General features: G+C 42.7%; 1 protein-coding gene across 2 annotated transcripts; it reads left to right on the top strand.

The window, feature by feature from the left end:
* Positions 1–239: 239 nt before the first annotated feature.
* LOC108668379 (lysoplasmalogenase-like protein TMEM86A) lies at positions 240–4,860 on the top strand. Of its 2 annotated transcripts, XM_018155578.2 has the most exons (4): positions 240–610; positions 1,049–1,445; positions 2,060–2,298; positions 4,322–4,860. In XM_018155578.2, exons 2-4 carry the CDS (start codon positions 1,068–1,070, stop codon positions 4,512–4,514), a joined length of 810 nt encoding a protein of 269 aa, XP_018011067.1. In that variant the 5' UTR covers positions 240–610; positions 1,049–1,067; the 3' UTR covers positions 4,515–4,860. The 2 variants fall into 2 exon arrangements, with proteins under 2 accessions (XP_018011067.1, XP_047739579.1); XM_047883623.1 differs by lacking the exon at positions 240–610 and having other exon boundaries at positions 1,047–1,445.
* The last annotated feature ends 8,235 nt before the right edge of the window (positions 4,861–13,095 follow it).

Genomic DNA, 13,095 nt, shown 5'->3' with positions numbered 1-13,095 from the left:
ATCCCACACTAGAAAGTTCTGGTATCATACTTAGATAATAAAGTAGATCGTTTCTTTTTGAGGCCAGCGACATTTCTGAGGCGACTGGAATGTAATTGAATTTTGTTATTAAAAATTTTAAATTTGTCAACAATGTTGTTACCTTTACCTTATTCTAGCATAATGCACACGCAAATGCGTTCAATTGAGGCTATTAATGTCCGTTCTAAACATTGATATTATTAGCCTGAGTTCTGTATGTCGTAGCTTTTTTACTTCGATGCGCTGAAAGCAACACTATTTTCAAATATAAAAAGAAAATGCGTAAATGGTTTCGTTCATTCTCTGGTGTATTGGAAATACTAAACTCCATCGTTTTCATGTCTTCACAATCTGCCAGTTTCCAGCTCAGCAGTTTCCCAAGCACTATAAGCGAGCTACACCAATTAAATGGACCATATCTTGTCGGAACTCTGGAACACTCGGCCGCTTGCTACAGCCGTTCTCAGGCCGCTTGTGTTTCCATGAATATTTTGCGGCTCACGCAGCACTTGCAGTGAATTAAACTGAGTAGACTATTGGGGTCCAGAGAGAGTCTGCTCGCTCTGAGCTCATTAGGCCGAGCATTAAGGTAAGTACTTCAGATGAGGTGTGCTATCACTGCCGATCTCCTCGCTGATTGCCCACCATCTTGGCTTGGCCGTATGCGCTGCCAGTTGCGTAATATTCAACAAAGTAGAACGTTTGGCTGGAGATTCGAACACAATCTTCCATATTCTTGCTTATGTGTCATATCCACCAATAACATTGACCGGATTTGGTTTCAATAAATTTGATTGTTGTTTCAGTGTCCACAGCCTCTCATGATACTCATAGAGGATTTTTTCACTTATTAATAATTAATATTATTCCACGAAACGATTGTCGTGACGTATTGCTCATCCAGACTTTGAGAGCACGTTACTTATTGAGAGAGCTATGACTAATTTCGATACTTATCTCATCGACTTAATTTCAATGTAATATTTTGAATAACGCATAACGCCCTCTCTTCTTTTTTATTTTACAGAAGAACCTAATTTTTATTGATGACTAAAATGGAGGAGTATCAGGCAGTTGCCGTACTGAGCAGCTGCATCGCCGTGCCGTATTTAGCTCTCCAGAGAGACCCGAGTGCGCTGGCGGTGTTGGTCAAAATTTTGCCCTGCCTTTTCTTCTTTTTGCACCTCTGCAAAAAACATTCACTAGAGAAACGAGGGAAAATCGAGTCAAGTTTTCAGGAAGCTTTGCTCGAGCTTCTCGGTTTGGGATCAAACGCGCCGGGGTCTCAGAAGCAGCAGAGGTCGACACCGTCTAAGCAAGGCGGAGGACATGCGAAGAAGGCGGCGAAGGAGCTGCGGCGGGACAGCCTCAGGACCGGCGTCGCCAGAGGCTTGGTCTTCTCCTTGATTGGAGACGCGTTCCTCGTGAGCTAATTACCTTTTTAATGATGATAATCGAGGCATCAATAGGGGCATTATCTCTAGATTCCTTAGCAGAGGCTTGGCCTTGCTGATTGGAGAAGGTTACCTCGTGAGATTTTTAACTGATTATTGCCGACAATTGGGACATCAATAAGTGGCATGATCTAAAAATGCGTTGCAAGAGGCTTGATCTTCACGTTGATGTGTTCCTCGTGAGCTCATTAACCTTTGGCTTGTAATTATATTTATCCTGAAACAGATTAATTAACTGTAAACACAGGATTATCGAGTAAACACATATACATTAGATTGTAGGAATGCCAATAACTGGCATCAACTAAGAATACATAGAGCCCAAAAATATTGGTTACAGTTGTCTGGTGCATAAAAACATGAAGTTTTTTTCAACAGGAGTATTGAACCTTTCAAAATATATTCTCGTCCACAGAAAAGTAATCCCTCTGATTAAGATAATATTCGATTTGGTTTTATATCATTGTATTTGTTTCATAAAAGAAATTATAAACTCTATCCATCATGACTGACTTGAAACAGATTATTTTCAATGCATATGATAACTTATGGTCCATTCTATGTAGTTTTAAAAAAATGTCCAGGTCTGGATTGACGAAGAGGCGATGTTCCTGATTGGCATGCTGGCGTTTGGCGTGGCTCAGCTTTGGTACATCAAAGGCCTGGGCTTCGTAAACGTGAACTACTTGCGTGGAGTTGGTCTCTACGTCTCACTTCTCGCCGTGACTGCGTTCCTACTACGAGACTCGCCTCTGACATTCCGAATTGCTGTTCCCTTCTACGCACTGCTGCTCATCACCTCGCTCTGGAGGGCCATTGACAGGTTAACACGCGCCGCAGTTTAACATGTCAACCTTCGAGGTATTGACAGGTTAAAAGTTCCTGCGTAGGGTAACAATAGGCTAACATTAGAGCAATTGACAGATTAACTACTGGCTGAATTTAGACCTAGGGAACTTTTTTGTTAAAGATTCAATTGATTCGCATATGTTCACCTATATTCCTCCAGATTGCCTCACTTTCTGGTAGATATGAAATTTTTTTTCTATTTAAGACGAAGTCAACTAGAAATCAAAATTCTACATATTTCTCAGCAGTATTAAGCAAGTCAATTTAAGTGTCAGGAGCAATGACTCAAAAACTCTACGAGGGGGTCCGAAACAGATGAGATAAAAAAATACACAATACATATACGCGCGATGACACGCGCAGAGAGAAGAAAACGCAGGGAGAGGCGCGCGGACACCCCGGCAAAAACCTAAAAATCATACACATACACATATGAAAAAAAAAACACATCCCCAGAAAACACCAAAACATTCAAAAAGAAAAAAAATATACTAGAAAAGACAAAAAAAGATTAAAAAAATATCCGACAGAAAAAAATATGGCAAAAAGACAACAACACCACAAAAAAAAAAAAAAGACAGACAGACATTCGTTAGAATTAGTATATTTGATTATTTTTCTTTATGCACTCTTGAGGACTCCATTCAGTTTCCACATGGTCTCCTATTATCTCTTTACACTCGCAATCTATGCTACAGTTGCAACCTAAGACAAACCCACGTTTTGCTGTTCAGTTTCATCTACTTGCGAGATTCAGACCAAGCAATAAGTTTCGCTCTGAATTCCTCATCCATTCCATCATTCCTCACTCTACGTGCGCTTCCTGTGCTCGCTCAAACGTGGGTCTCACTTATCCACTCCAAGTCCTGCAGCTACCCCAAGCCCTACGTCGTCTCCCCTTTAAATCCTGCTTTATCTCTCTCACTGAGTCCTGGTCCACTACACCCTTCCCATTGGGCTCCAAGTCCTGCTTCAGCCCCTTCCTCCCCACCAAGTCCTGCTTTACCTCCTCTTCCCCCACCAAGCCCTACTTCGCCCCCCTTCCCCCACCAAGTCCTGATTCACTCCCCATCCCCCACCAAGTCCTGCTGTTACTCCCCCTTCCAAGTTTTCTTCGGCGGGTCAAAAACCGAGAATTCTAGGAGCGTGTGAGAAACTTCTTTACGACTTTAATTTATGTTCGTTATTTACGAGCTGCACTCGGGGGGTCGAGTCTGGCCTCATTTGGCCCGATATTAAAAAAATCGCTAAGAAATAGCGGGTGCAGCGGGCATATACAGCGTAGAAAAATACGCGTTTCATTAGCTGTTCTTAGGCAATTTCTTCGCAATGAGCTTCGCGCGCGGTCATCGATGAACGAAAATATTAGTTCTGGTTACGCGGGATCTCGCTAAACTCGTGCGCAATCGAGAATAAAAAAATTTTTATTTAATATTGGAGGTGGACAATTTTGTGTGCTTAATAGTACATGTAAAAGCTCATTGTGGATACTTATCGGGTTGACTGTTTTAAAATACTTAATTTGTGTTATTTTATTGTATGTAATTAAATCGTACCAGGCATCTGACGTTGGAAGAATGTTGGCTAAACGTTTTTTCGACAAAATCATTTCGTAATTAAAGTTGCTACAACGTCACTTTCCATGCTGGGCCATACATTTATTTGTATGGATCTTAAATATCTATCTTCTTAATAGATAGATCATATCACGGCTGTTGATTGTATCTATTTCGCATGCACACAAACGTATTTAGCTGCCAGCTCCGATCACCACGAGACTCAAAAAAAGAACACCAAGAGAATTGATTGGGTCTTCGTCCAAATAACGCTACAATGTTTACCCATTTAGTATTCGTCTTTATCCTGATATGCATAAGTTCATAAGCGCTTTCTGCTGGTGCTGTGGATAAGAAAGTGGGTCAATATTTGGACAATATGACTCAATTAATAAATAATAAATAATTTTAGTTAATTTTGTAAGCAAATCCCCCTGGCAGGTGCGGTGAAGATGACGGCAGGTCGGCGCAGCAACGCCGCAGCTCAGCGCTGGGCGCTGCGGTCTTCGTGGCCTCGGACACCTGCATCGCCGTCACCAAGTTTGCCGTCGCCGTGAACCCCGCCATCGCCAGCGCTGCCATCCACACTACATACTACCTGGCCCAGGCCCTCATCACCTTAGGGGCCGCCTAGCCCCTACCACCTGGCCCAGGCCCTCATCACCTTAGGGGCCGCCTAGCTCCTACCACCTGGCCCAGGCCCTCATCACCTTAGGGGCCGCCTAGCTCCTACCACCTGGCCCAGGCCCTCATCACCTTAGGGGCCGCCTAGCTCCCGCCACCTGGCCCAGGCCCTCATCACCTTAGAGGCCGCCTAGCTCCTACCACCTGGCCCAGGCCCTCATCACCTTAGGGGCCGCCTAGCTCCTACCACCTGGCCCAGGCCCTCATCACCTTAGGGGCCGCCTAGCTCCTACCACCTGGCCCAGGCCCTCATCACCTTAGGGGCCGCCTAGCTCCTACCACCTGGCCCAGGCCCTCATCACNATGTAGGGAAATGAGGGTAAGTGTAAAATGCTATGTAAGGAAACGAGGGTAAGTGTGAAAATGCTATATAAGGAAACGAGGGAAAGTGTGAAAATACTATGAAATGAAACGAGGGTAAATGTGAAAATGCTATGTAGGGAAATGAGGGTAAGTGTGAAAATGCTATATAAGGAAACGAGGGAAAGTGTGAAAATACTATGAAATGAAACGAGGGTAAATGTGAAAATGCTATGTAGGGAAATGAGGGTAAGTGTGAAAATGCTATATAAGGAAACGAGGGAAAGTGTGAAAATACTATGAAAGGAAACGAGGGTAAATGTGAAAATGCTATGTAGGGAAATGAGAGTAAGTGTGAAAATGCTATGTAGAAAAACGAGAGTAAATGTGAAAATGCTACATGGGAATATGAGGGTAAGTGTGAAATCGAGGAAATGCATGAAAATGGGATGCATGAAAATGAGGTAGTGCATGAAAATGGTATACAGAGATATAGACGAATTGGCGAAAGTAAGGAAATGTGCAGAAAAAAACAGGGTATTGTGTGACGCAGTCCAGCCATAGTTGAATGTTGGGTCATACGTTCGACGCCATCTAGCCTGATGGCGCCATTAGGAGCCGACAGAGTGAACATGAAACTTCGAAATTAAAATGCGCAATTGACGTTAAAAACAATCATTATTATTAATGTGGCCTAGTTTTTCATAATATTATTTACGATGTGACCGGCACGAGCTTTTTCACTTAAGTTAAATCAGTTTGTGATGTCTAAGAAAATATGACAGTGCTATACGGGTGATAAGCACGATAGTTTCAGTTATGGCTACGATTCTCGTTTCATTTATTGAATTAAAACATGAGCACCATGCTGGTGTGCTTGTCGTGTATTGCTACGCCTCAGGCAAAACAATACAGGACAAGGCTGAGAAAAAAACAATGCAACTGTCGGTTGAGATTGTTTTTACCGTTGAGATAAAATTAATTTTCACTAACTACAATAATGAGATGTGCATGGGTCAATCTCATATTAGTTCAACCATGCATTCGGACACCCCCGGGCTTTATTATTTGCACTTGATGGTGCTCAGTTGGGTTGAGAAAAAAGAACAACCATATGTTCAATGTGACTAGTTATTTTTTGTGTTCCTACCACAATTTAAGGTTTATAGTCAATGAGAACAATATTTTCTGCATTTTATATCCTCGTTCCTTTCTCTACGAATCTACGGGAAAAGCTTTTCATGTTTAATTAACAATACGCGAAAAATTATCTAACAAACGTAATAAGAAATCGAATCAAACTATATGTACATTATTTTCCTCATTAGGATCAGAATACCTTATAGAGCGTCATGGCATTTAACAATTGTTTCTTACATTGTTCACTGAACAAAAATTATTTGTTTGTCAATCTTGTGCGCATGAAGAACTTGTGGAACTGTGCGGGTGGCGCAGGCTGGAGTGTGGCATCTTCAGGAGTGTAGCAAGGGTTGTTGCTTGTTGTAGCCTGGAATGTGGCGTAGGCTTTAATGTGACGTATGCAGATGTGTGGCGTAGGCTTTAATGTGACGTATGCAGATGTGTGGCGTAGGCTTTAATGTGACGTATGCAGATGTGTGGCGTATGCAGATGTGTGGCGTATGCAGATGTGTGGCGTAGGCAGACGTGTGGCGTAGGCTGGCGAGTGGCTAAGGCATGAGGCTTAGTTGGCTGAAGGCATCAGGCTGATAGGCTGACCAGTCCTATGATAGCTCGTTGACCAGCACTAAAATAGTGCCTTGACCAGTCCTATTATAGCTCGTTGACCAGCACTAAAATAGTGCCTTGACTAGCACTAAGATAGTGCCTTGACCAGTACTAAGATAGCTCGTTGACCAGCACTAAAATAGCGCCCCGAACAGTACCAAGATAGTGCGCCGACCAGCAATAAGTTAGCGTCGGCTTTTATAAGAGCGAAAGCATTAAGTAGCGCTGCTCACTCAGCGCTGGAACGCGTGTCTTATATGCCATCAACAAGTCGTATCTGCGATGAGGCAGCAAATTAAGACGTCGTGACGTGAACGACGTCATTACCTTCATGGAACATTGCAAGAGCGCCATTACTGAGATACCAGCTTAAGGGGCGCTGCCAACCCGTCCCTCTTCTGCCTTTACACACCCATCCCACTTCAAACACTCCTATTACTCTAATTTACTATTGTGCCTATCATTGAGAAACTACAAAATAAAACACTAGTTATGTGAACATATATAACTGTTGAGTACCTGTCGCCAAAAAAATTAATCATTCATATTATAATAAACTTACCGTTTGCAACGCACTGGGTCTGACAACCTAACATTTGAGGCGGAAAGAATGTTTGGCTTTGAAGTTCCGCAACAAGAAGTTCGTATCAATACGATATCGCTGCGTTTGACGAACGTCCCGCTGTTGAATGTTGATGGTTGTTTGACACGAGACGACGATGGCACGTGAATACACCACAAGTTTTCGGTGACAGCGAGAGCTGTTGAGTTGCGAGTACTTAGGGAACGTTTGCAACACGTATGTAGCTACGTACACTTAGCAATGTTTTTCAAACATTTAGCACTAACATTTCGCAATAATGATCTACACTTAGCGAACACTTAGCAAAGGCGCTCTACACACCTTAGGACCATTTATAGCTCAACGCAGTTTGTATATAATATCGAGGCTGTTTTGAAGAAATTGATAGCGGTTACTCATCCCTTAACACTGTTTCCACTTGCGCAGGCTTTTGTATTGTCGCTAGGAGAATTCAAAAGCGTAAAATACCAGCTCGACCTTTTTGCACGTTGTCAATTTAAAAGTTTAGCCACTAAACAAATGTTTATTCAAATATTTATTATATGAGACTCATAGTGTAAATTTCTATCATGTTCAGGCTTTGATTAGCTCGAGGAGGCCGAGTGGTTAAGATCAGACCAGGTACAAAAAGTTAGGGTTCGAAATCCGCAAATGATTGTGAACATTTGTGTCGCCTGTGAAAATTCTCTTCTGTCTAAAGGTCGCTGATGGTTTAATAATCCTCAGTAAACCAACATGACCTCAACAAATATGAAACCAAGATTCTAGTCGAATCTATTTAAATTTGTTGATCAAACAATCATGGATGTAGAGAAAAAGGAAAAATAAATTCCATATACATTTCTTAGGTAATAGCTACTGTCTGACAAAATTAATTTCCATCCATTTTAATTTCATCAATGTCTCAACAGCATTTTTCAAAACGAATAATTATTCATAAAACTTTTGCTTGTGTTTCTGTATTATTTTGCAGCCTTCTTATTCATGTATAGCCTACCTATTTTGTGGCAAAAAGAAAAACACTTCATGTATCAGATGTACATTCTGGGGTGCGTCAGTGGGACAATAACAGCATCTTGATTGCGTAAATTCTTAGAATCCTCCTGAGGGTCGCTGTTGATTGAGTGCGAGGGAGTCGTCCAAGTGTGGCGAGGGACTCGACGCTCCGGATGCCATAAGGGGGAGCAATAAGGGGGCTATGAGTGGGAGCCAATAGAGTGAACCATAAAGAAAAGCCAAAAGAGGGAGACATAGAAGGGAGCCATAACGAGGAGACCATAAGAGGGAGCCATAAGAGGTAGCCAATAATAAGAGCAAATGATGGAAACATAAGAGGGAGGCGATAAGGGGGAGCCAAAGGAAGAAGTCATGGAATGTGGTTATAAGGCAGAGACATGGGATTAATCGTAAGGAAGAGCTCTACAGGGGAGCTTTATGGAAGAACCCTAAGGAGAGCTATAAGGAGGAATCATCTGTAGGAGACATTAAGGGAGCCAAAATAGAGCGCTAGTGCTATTAAATTAAAGGAGCCAAAAGTAGAACCATAAGGGATCCATGAGAAGGCGACAAAAGACGAGCTATAATTAAGGGGTGCCATGAGAAGGCGACAAAAAAGGAGCCATAAGGGGGAGCCAATGGAGAGGCCATAAGGGGAGGCAATCGATACCCGTAAGGTGCTCGTGCAGATCGCCTGCTTCTGCTCATCACTACTCGGTTGATGGCCACAGAAGCTCTAGTGTTCAGAGTGTTGGTGGCTTCAGTAAACCCGCCACAAACTCACGCCACTCTGTAACATGACACCCGTGCACGCCACACTATTGCCCTCGCTATACCCTTCACCACACTGTATAAACACGTCACCCATGCTCACTGCACAATACACCCACGCCACACTGCTACACGACACCCGTGCACACCACACAGTTGCGTGACATCAACGTCACATTACAACGAAATCCTATAATGCCATACTGTAACGACACGGTATTCACGGCATGCTGAGTAACGCGTTTACACGTTATCGCTCATTTGATTATTATCATATGAATTAAATTTCCTGTTTGAATTTTAGTGTAAATCGTGAAATTCATGTTGCAAACTTATCTCTTTCATATCTAAATCTGTTCGTACCGCCTGTATCAACAGCATTATATCAGCAAACTACACCTAAGCCAAACAGTATCCGTTCGTCTGAGTTCCTTTACCTTTACCATCTCTTCCTGAGCGACCGTATATAGTGTCGTTTTCTCCCTCTCGCTCGCCCATTAAACAAAAGGAGCTAGAATGAAACAGAGCGATGGTGCCTGTGCCTCGCTTCATTGATCTTAACGAGAACTCCGTCTTTGATGTCGACCGCCCACCGCTCTAAAGGAACTGGCAACTTTCAGGCGCCATTGTCTATGTCTGTCCCACTCACAACTTTGATAGGCTCAACGAAAGTTACTTCAATTCAAACGCTCTCAATTGTCAGTGTTCTTCTTTGAAATTGAAAGCTTCTTTAATTTATGAGACAAGATACGCTGTGGAATGAATATTAGGAACCGAAGGCCAGGAGGGAGTCCATGCCCGGCACTTGTAGTAGCGTCTAACCTTCCAATTTAGAGCGCAATTTGCCAAGGGTGCGTCTCAAATTTAGAAAGGAACAAAACTGATTACTTATTGAGAATGTTTTGATTGCTCTAGCTAGCCAAAAATCTTGCAGAAAAATGTACGAAGGTCGATCTCTTGATATAAGAGTAGGGCAAAGAACTCTGCACGGCGGATAAGAATTTAATACCAACTAAGGTGCCTTAAGAATTATACAGAAGGTAAAAATCCTAACAATAAGAAGTAACTTCACGCAGGTTAAGACTCCTCGCACTTGCAGGAACAAGCGACCCAGCCCATCATTTCGCGGCGTGATGCGTATATTATATAAATTGTTATGGCGGCATTCGGGGGCGGGACGGCGTCCGCACCGCTGTCGCTCCTGAATAAAACACGAAAAAGACTCCCAAATTGGGACCCAGCGTCCGACCACAAATATCGTCCAAGACAAGGAAGATATTTTTGCGCCGTCTTCCGAAGCTTTAACGATGACGCTACTTTGTTGCTTCTCCGTCATACTGCTCGTTCACTCGAAATAATAGCACGCAATATATCCCCAAATGATCACACGAGAGAGAAAAGAGTAAAGGATACCGGTAAAGTAATTTAAAAGTGTAAAAGATACAGTAAAAATATTTAAAAGAGTAAAAGCTACAGTAAAGATACTTAAGAGACTCAAAGATACTCGAGAAACACGGAAAATAGCGGCGATGTCGCCGCAGACGCTATCGGTTTACGCCTCGCCAAGAAACAAGCGACAAATGGAGATCTTTAAAATGAGCACAAACCCTTGACGAAGCCAGCCAGTTCCTCCAAGAAAAATAGCAACGATTCTAGAATTTCATTTGAGGATAAGAAAAACCCACTGATGAACGCCTCAGCTTTAAGATAGGGAGCGTACGAGAATATAGGCGAGTCTGAGGCAATAAAAACATGCGACTGAATTTGCATGTAGCCTCAGAGCCGCGCGGTGCCTCGCAAGGAATATTCCGACGAGGAAAAAGCGTCCCTCACCTCCGCGCCAAAGCGACGAGGGTTGGACGTAGTCACAGCCGATAATGTGATGTGTTATAGTCATTAGTATGAGGTGATAGAGGCATTAGAGTGATGTGATACAGGCATTAGAGTGAGGTGAAAGATGCATTAGTGTGATGTGATAGAGGCATTAGAGTGATGTGAAAGAGGCATTAGAGTGATGTGATAGAGCCGTTGGAGTGATGTGTTGCAAAATGCGATGTAATGCAGCAATTGAAGTGCAATGACATTATTGTAATGTGGTATATAGACATATGAGTGATGAGCCAGTGATTTAAATTTGATATGACATATCAGAGTCATGTGCCAGCGACATTAGTGTGATGTGATATGGATAAAGAATTGGTAGAGATACCGATTTGATGTAGTATAGATACGAATGGAACCACAATGTCTTTACCAGAGTGCATTTAAACTAAAATTAAACTATTTAAAATCTCAATGTTATTAAAAGAATTTGTCTTAATTCTCTGTGTATTCTCAACAAAGATTGAATTACCTTCAATTAATTGCCCATTAAATTAATTTTTGTGTTGAAGTGCAACTGAAAATTTATTCTAATTTAATTTCTTCCACATTCATCCTACCTACTGCTGCACTTTCCATTTGGTCCATAACCATCACTCCTGAAGCGATGGCGGCCATTAAATACGTCACCTTCAGTATTTTTATTCTTCTGTACGCCGGCAGAATCCATTCCGTTCCGATCCACTCCCAGATCTGTTCAAACTCGACCGAGCCTCACAAGCTAGGCCCTAAATCTGTCGAGTCAATCTGTGTCGTAGTTCAGTTCTCGCGAACAAAGAGGTCATAACAGCATATCTTCTCCACATTACTAATCGCTTCAATTTTCTAATGGTGCCGCTCTTTCTAGGCCGTTCCCACCGGAGAAGTTTTTCAATTAAGCTGCTCGTAAATAATAAACTCTGAGTCTCACCTCGCCCTAAGGCCTCGTAAAGCTGCTTCATGGGCCTCTTGAGCCTACAAATGGGCCTCAGTACCAGAACGGGCGCCGAGATATGAGCTCACTCGAGCGCGGTGAAGCGTTTATTCATGAACGTGTCTGATATGTGCCGTTATCATGTATGAACGTGTCTGATATGTGTCGTTATCATGTATGAACGTGTCTGATCTGATGTGTGTGTCGTTATCATGTATGAACGTGTCTGATATATTCCGCTATCATGTTTGAACGTGTCTGATGCGTGTTGAAATCATGTATGACCATGTTAGATGCAGGTCAAAATCATGTATGACCGTGTCCAGCTAGTAAACATAGCAATCGTGTTTGTTCTAAGAGTTTATTTGCGCAATGGAGGGCTGACGATGTGGTGCGATTGCAATGCTTCCCTGCAACGAGTTACTGGTTCGAACGCTTCGCGGCAGTAAACAGTGAAACTTATTGCCCATTTTGACAGCGCTTATAACCCAATTGCCTTTCCGCTTAAGCCTTTTGCATGAGCTTACGTTCGAGCTAAATGCAGCCCGTACCATATAAGGTGATAAGTGCTCATAATTGTGAGTATATCGAGATGCAGATGGCCGTATATTCGGACCTTTTAGTGAGGCGAAAAGTAGCACATAGCATTGAAGAATATGGAGCCGTAAACTTGTAGCTTCCCAATCCAGTAGCAGCAGCCGCCTCTCTCAAGCGGCTCATCTCGATGGCCGAGATCTGCAGGCAAAGACAACTTCTCACGTCGAGGCTGGAACAAAGGGACAAGAGAAGTGCGTCTGCCTCAGCTAGGAAGTCCTTGTTGAGATTCTTTATGGATTTTATGGATTTGCTCAGAGGTCGTTCTTTATAGAAAGATTTGGAGACACAAGATCCAGGGTTATAGCCAGTTGTTCCCCACGTTGCATGCAGGCATATTTGTGTCAAATGGACCTCGGAGACTGAGTCGGGAATGCACAGGACTTCAATAAATGATTTTCAAATTACGAGCAATTTATCACCCATAATTTAGTTATCATTTAATTTTTTTATTTTTCACTCCGAGGGACACATTTCAGAATTTGATGCAGTTCACAATTCGGGTGAGTGCATGTCTTGCAAGGGAAATGACCGCATTTTGCAAAAATGAAAACGTCTTCGTTGCTAGCGTTTTACTCAGATTTGTTCTCCGAAGGTACGCGCTGAAAAAGTTTCGTTATGTTGTCGCTCGCCTCGCTTTGTAGTGCCGTAAATAGGCATTTTGTGGCTCGAAACTCTCGCTTCTTCTAAATTATCCTCTAACTTTTCCTTCATTCGATTGGGCGACTAAATTGCCGTCACTTTCGG

The sequence above is a fragment of the Hyalella azteca genome, unplaced genomic scaffold (genome assembly GCF_000764305.2).
Source record: "Hyalella azteca isolate HAZT.00-mixed unplaced genomic scaffold, Hazt_2.0.2 contig13347, whole genome shotgun sequence".
NCBI lineage: Eukaryota > Metazoa > Arthropoda > Malacostraca > Amphipoda > Hyalellidae > Hyalella > Hyalella azteca.
The sequence above is the reverse complement of the archived record's forward strand: the minus strand, read 5'-3'. Positions and strand labels throughout refer to the sequence as shown.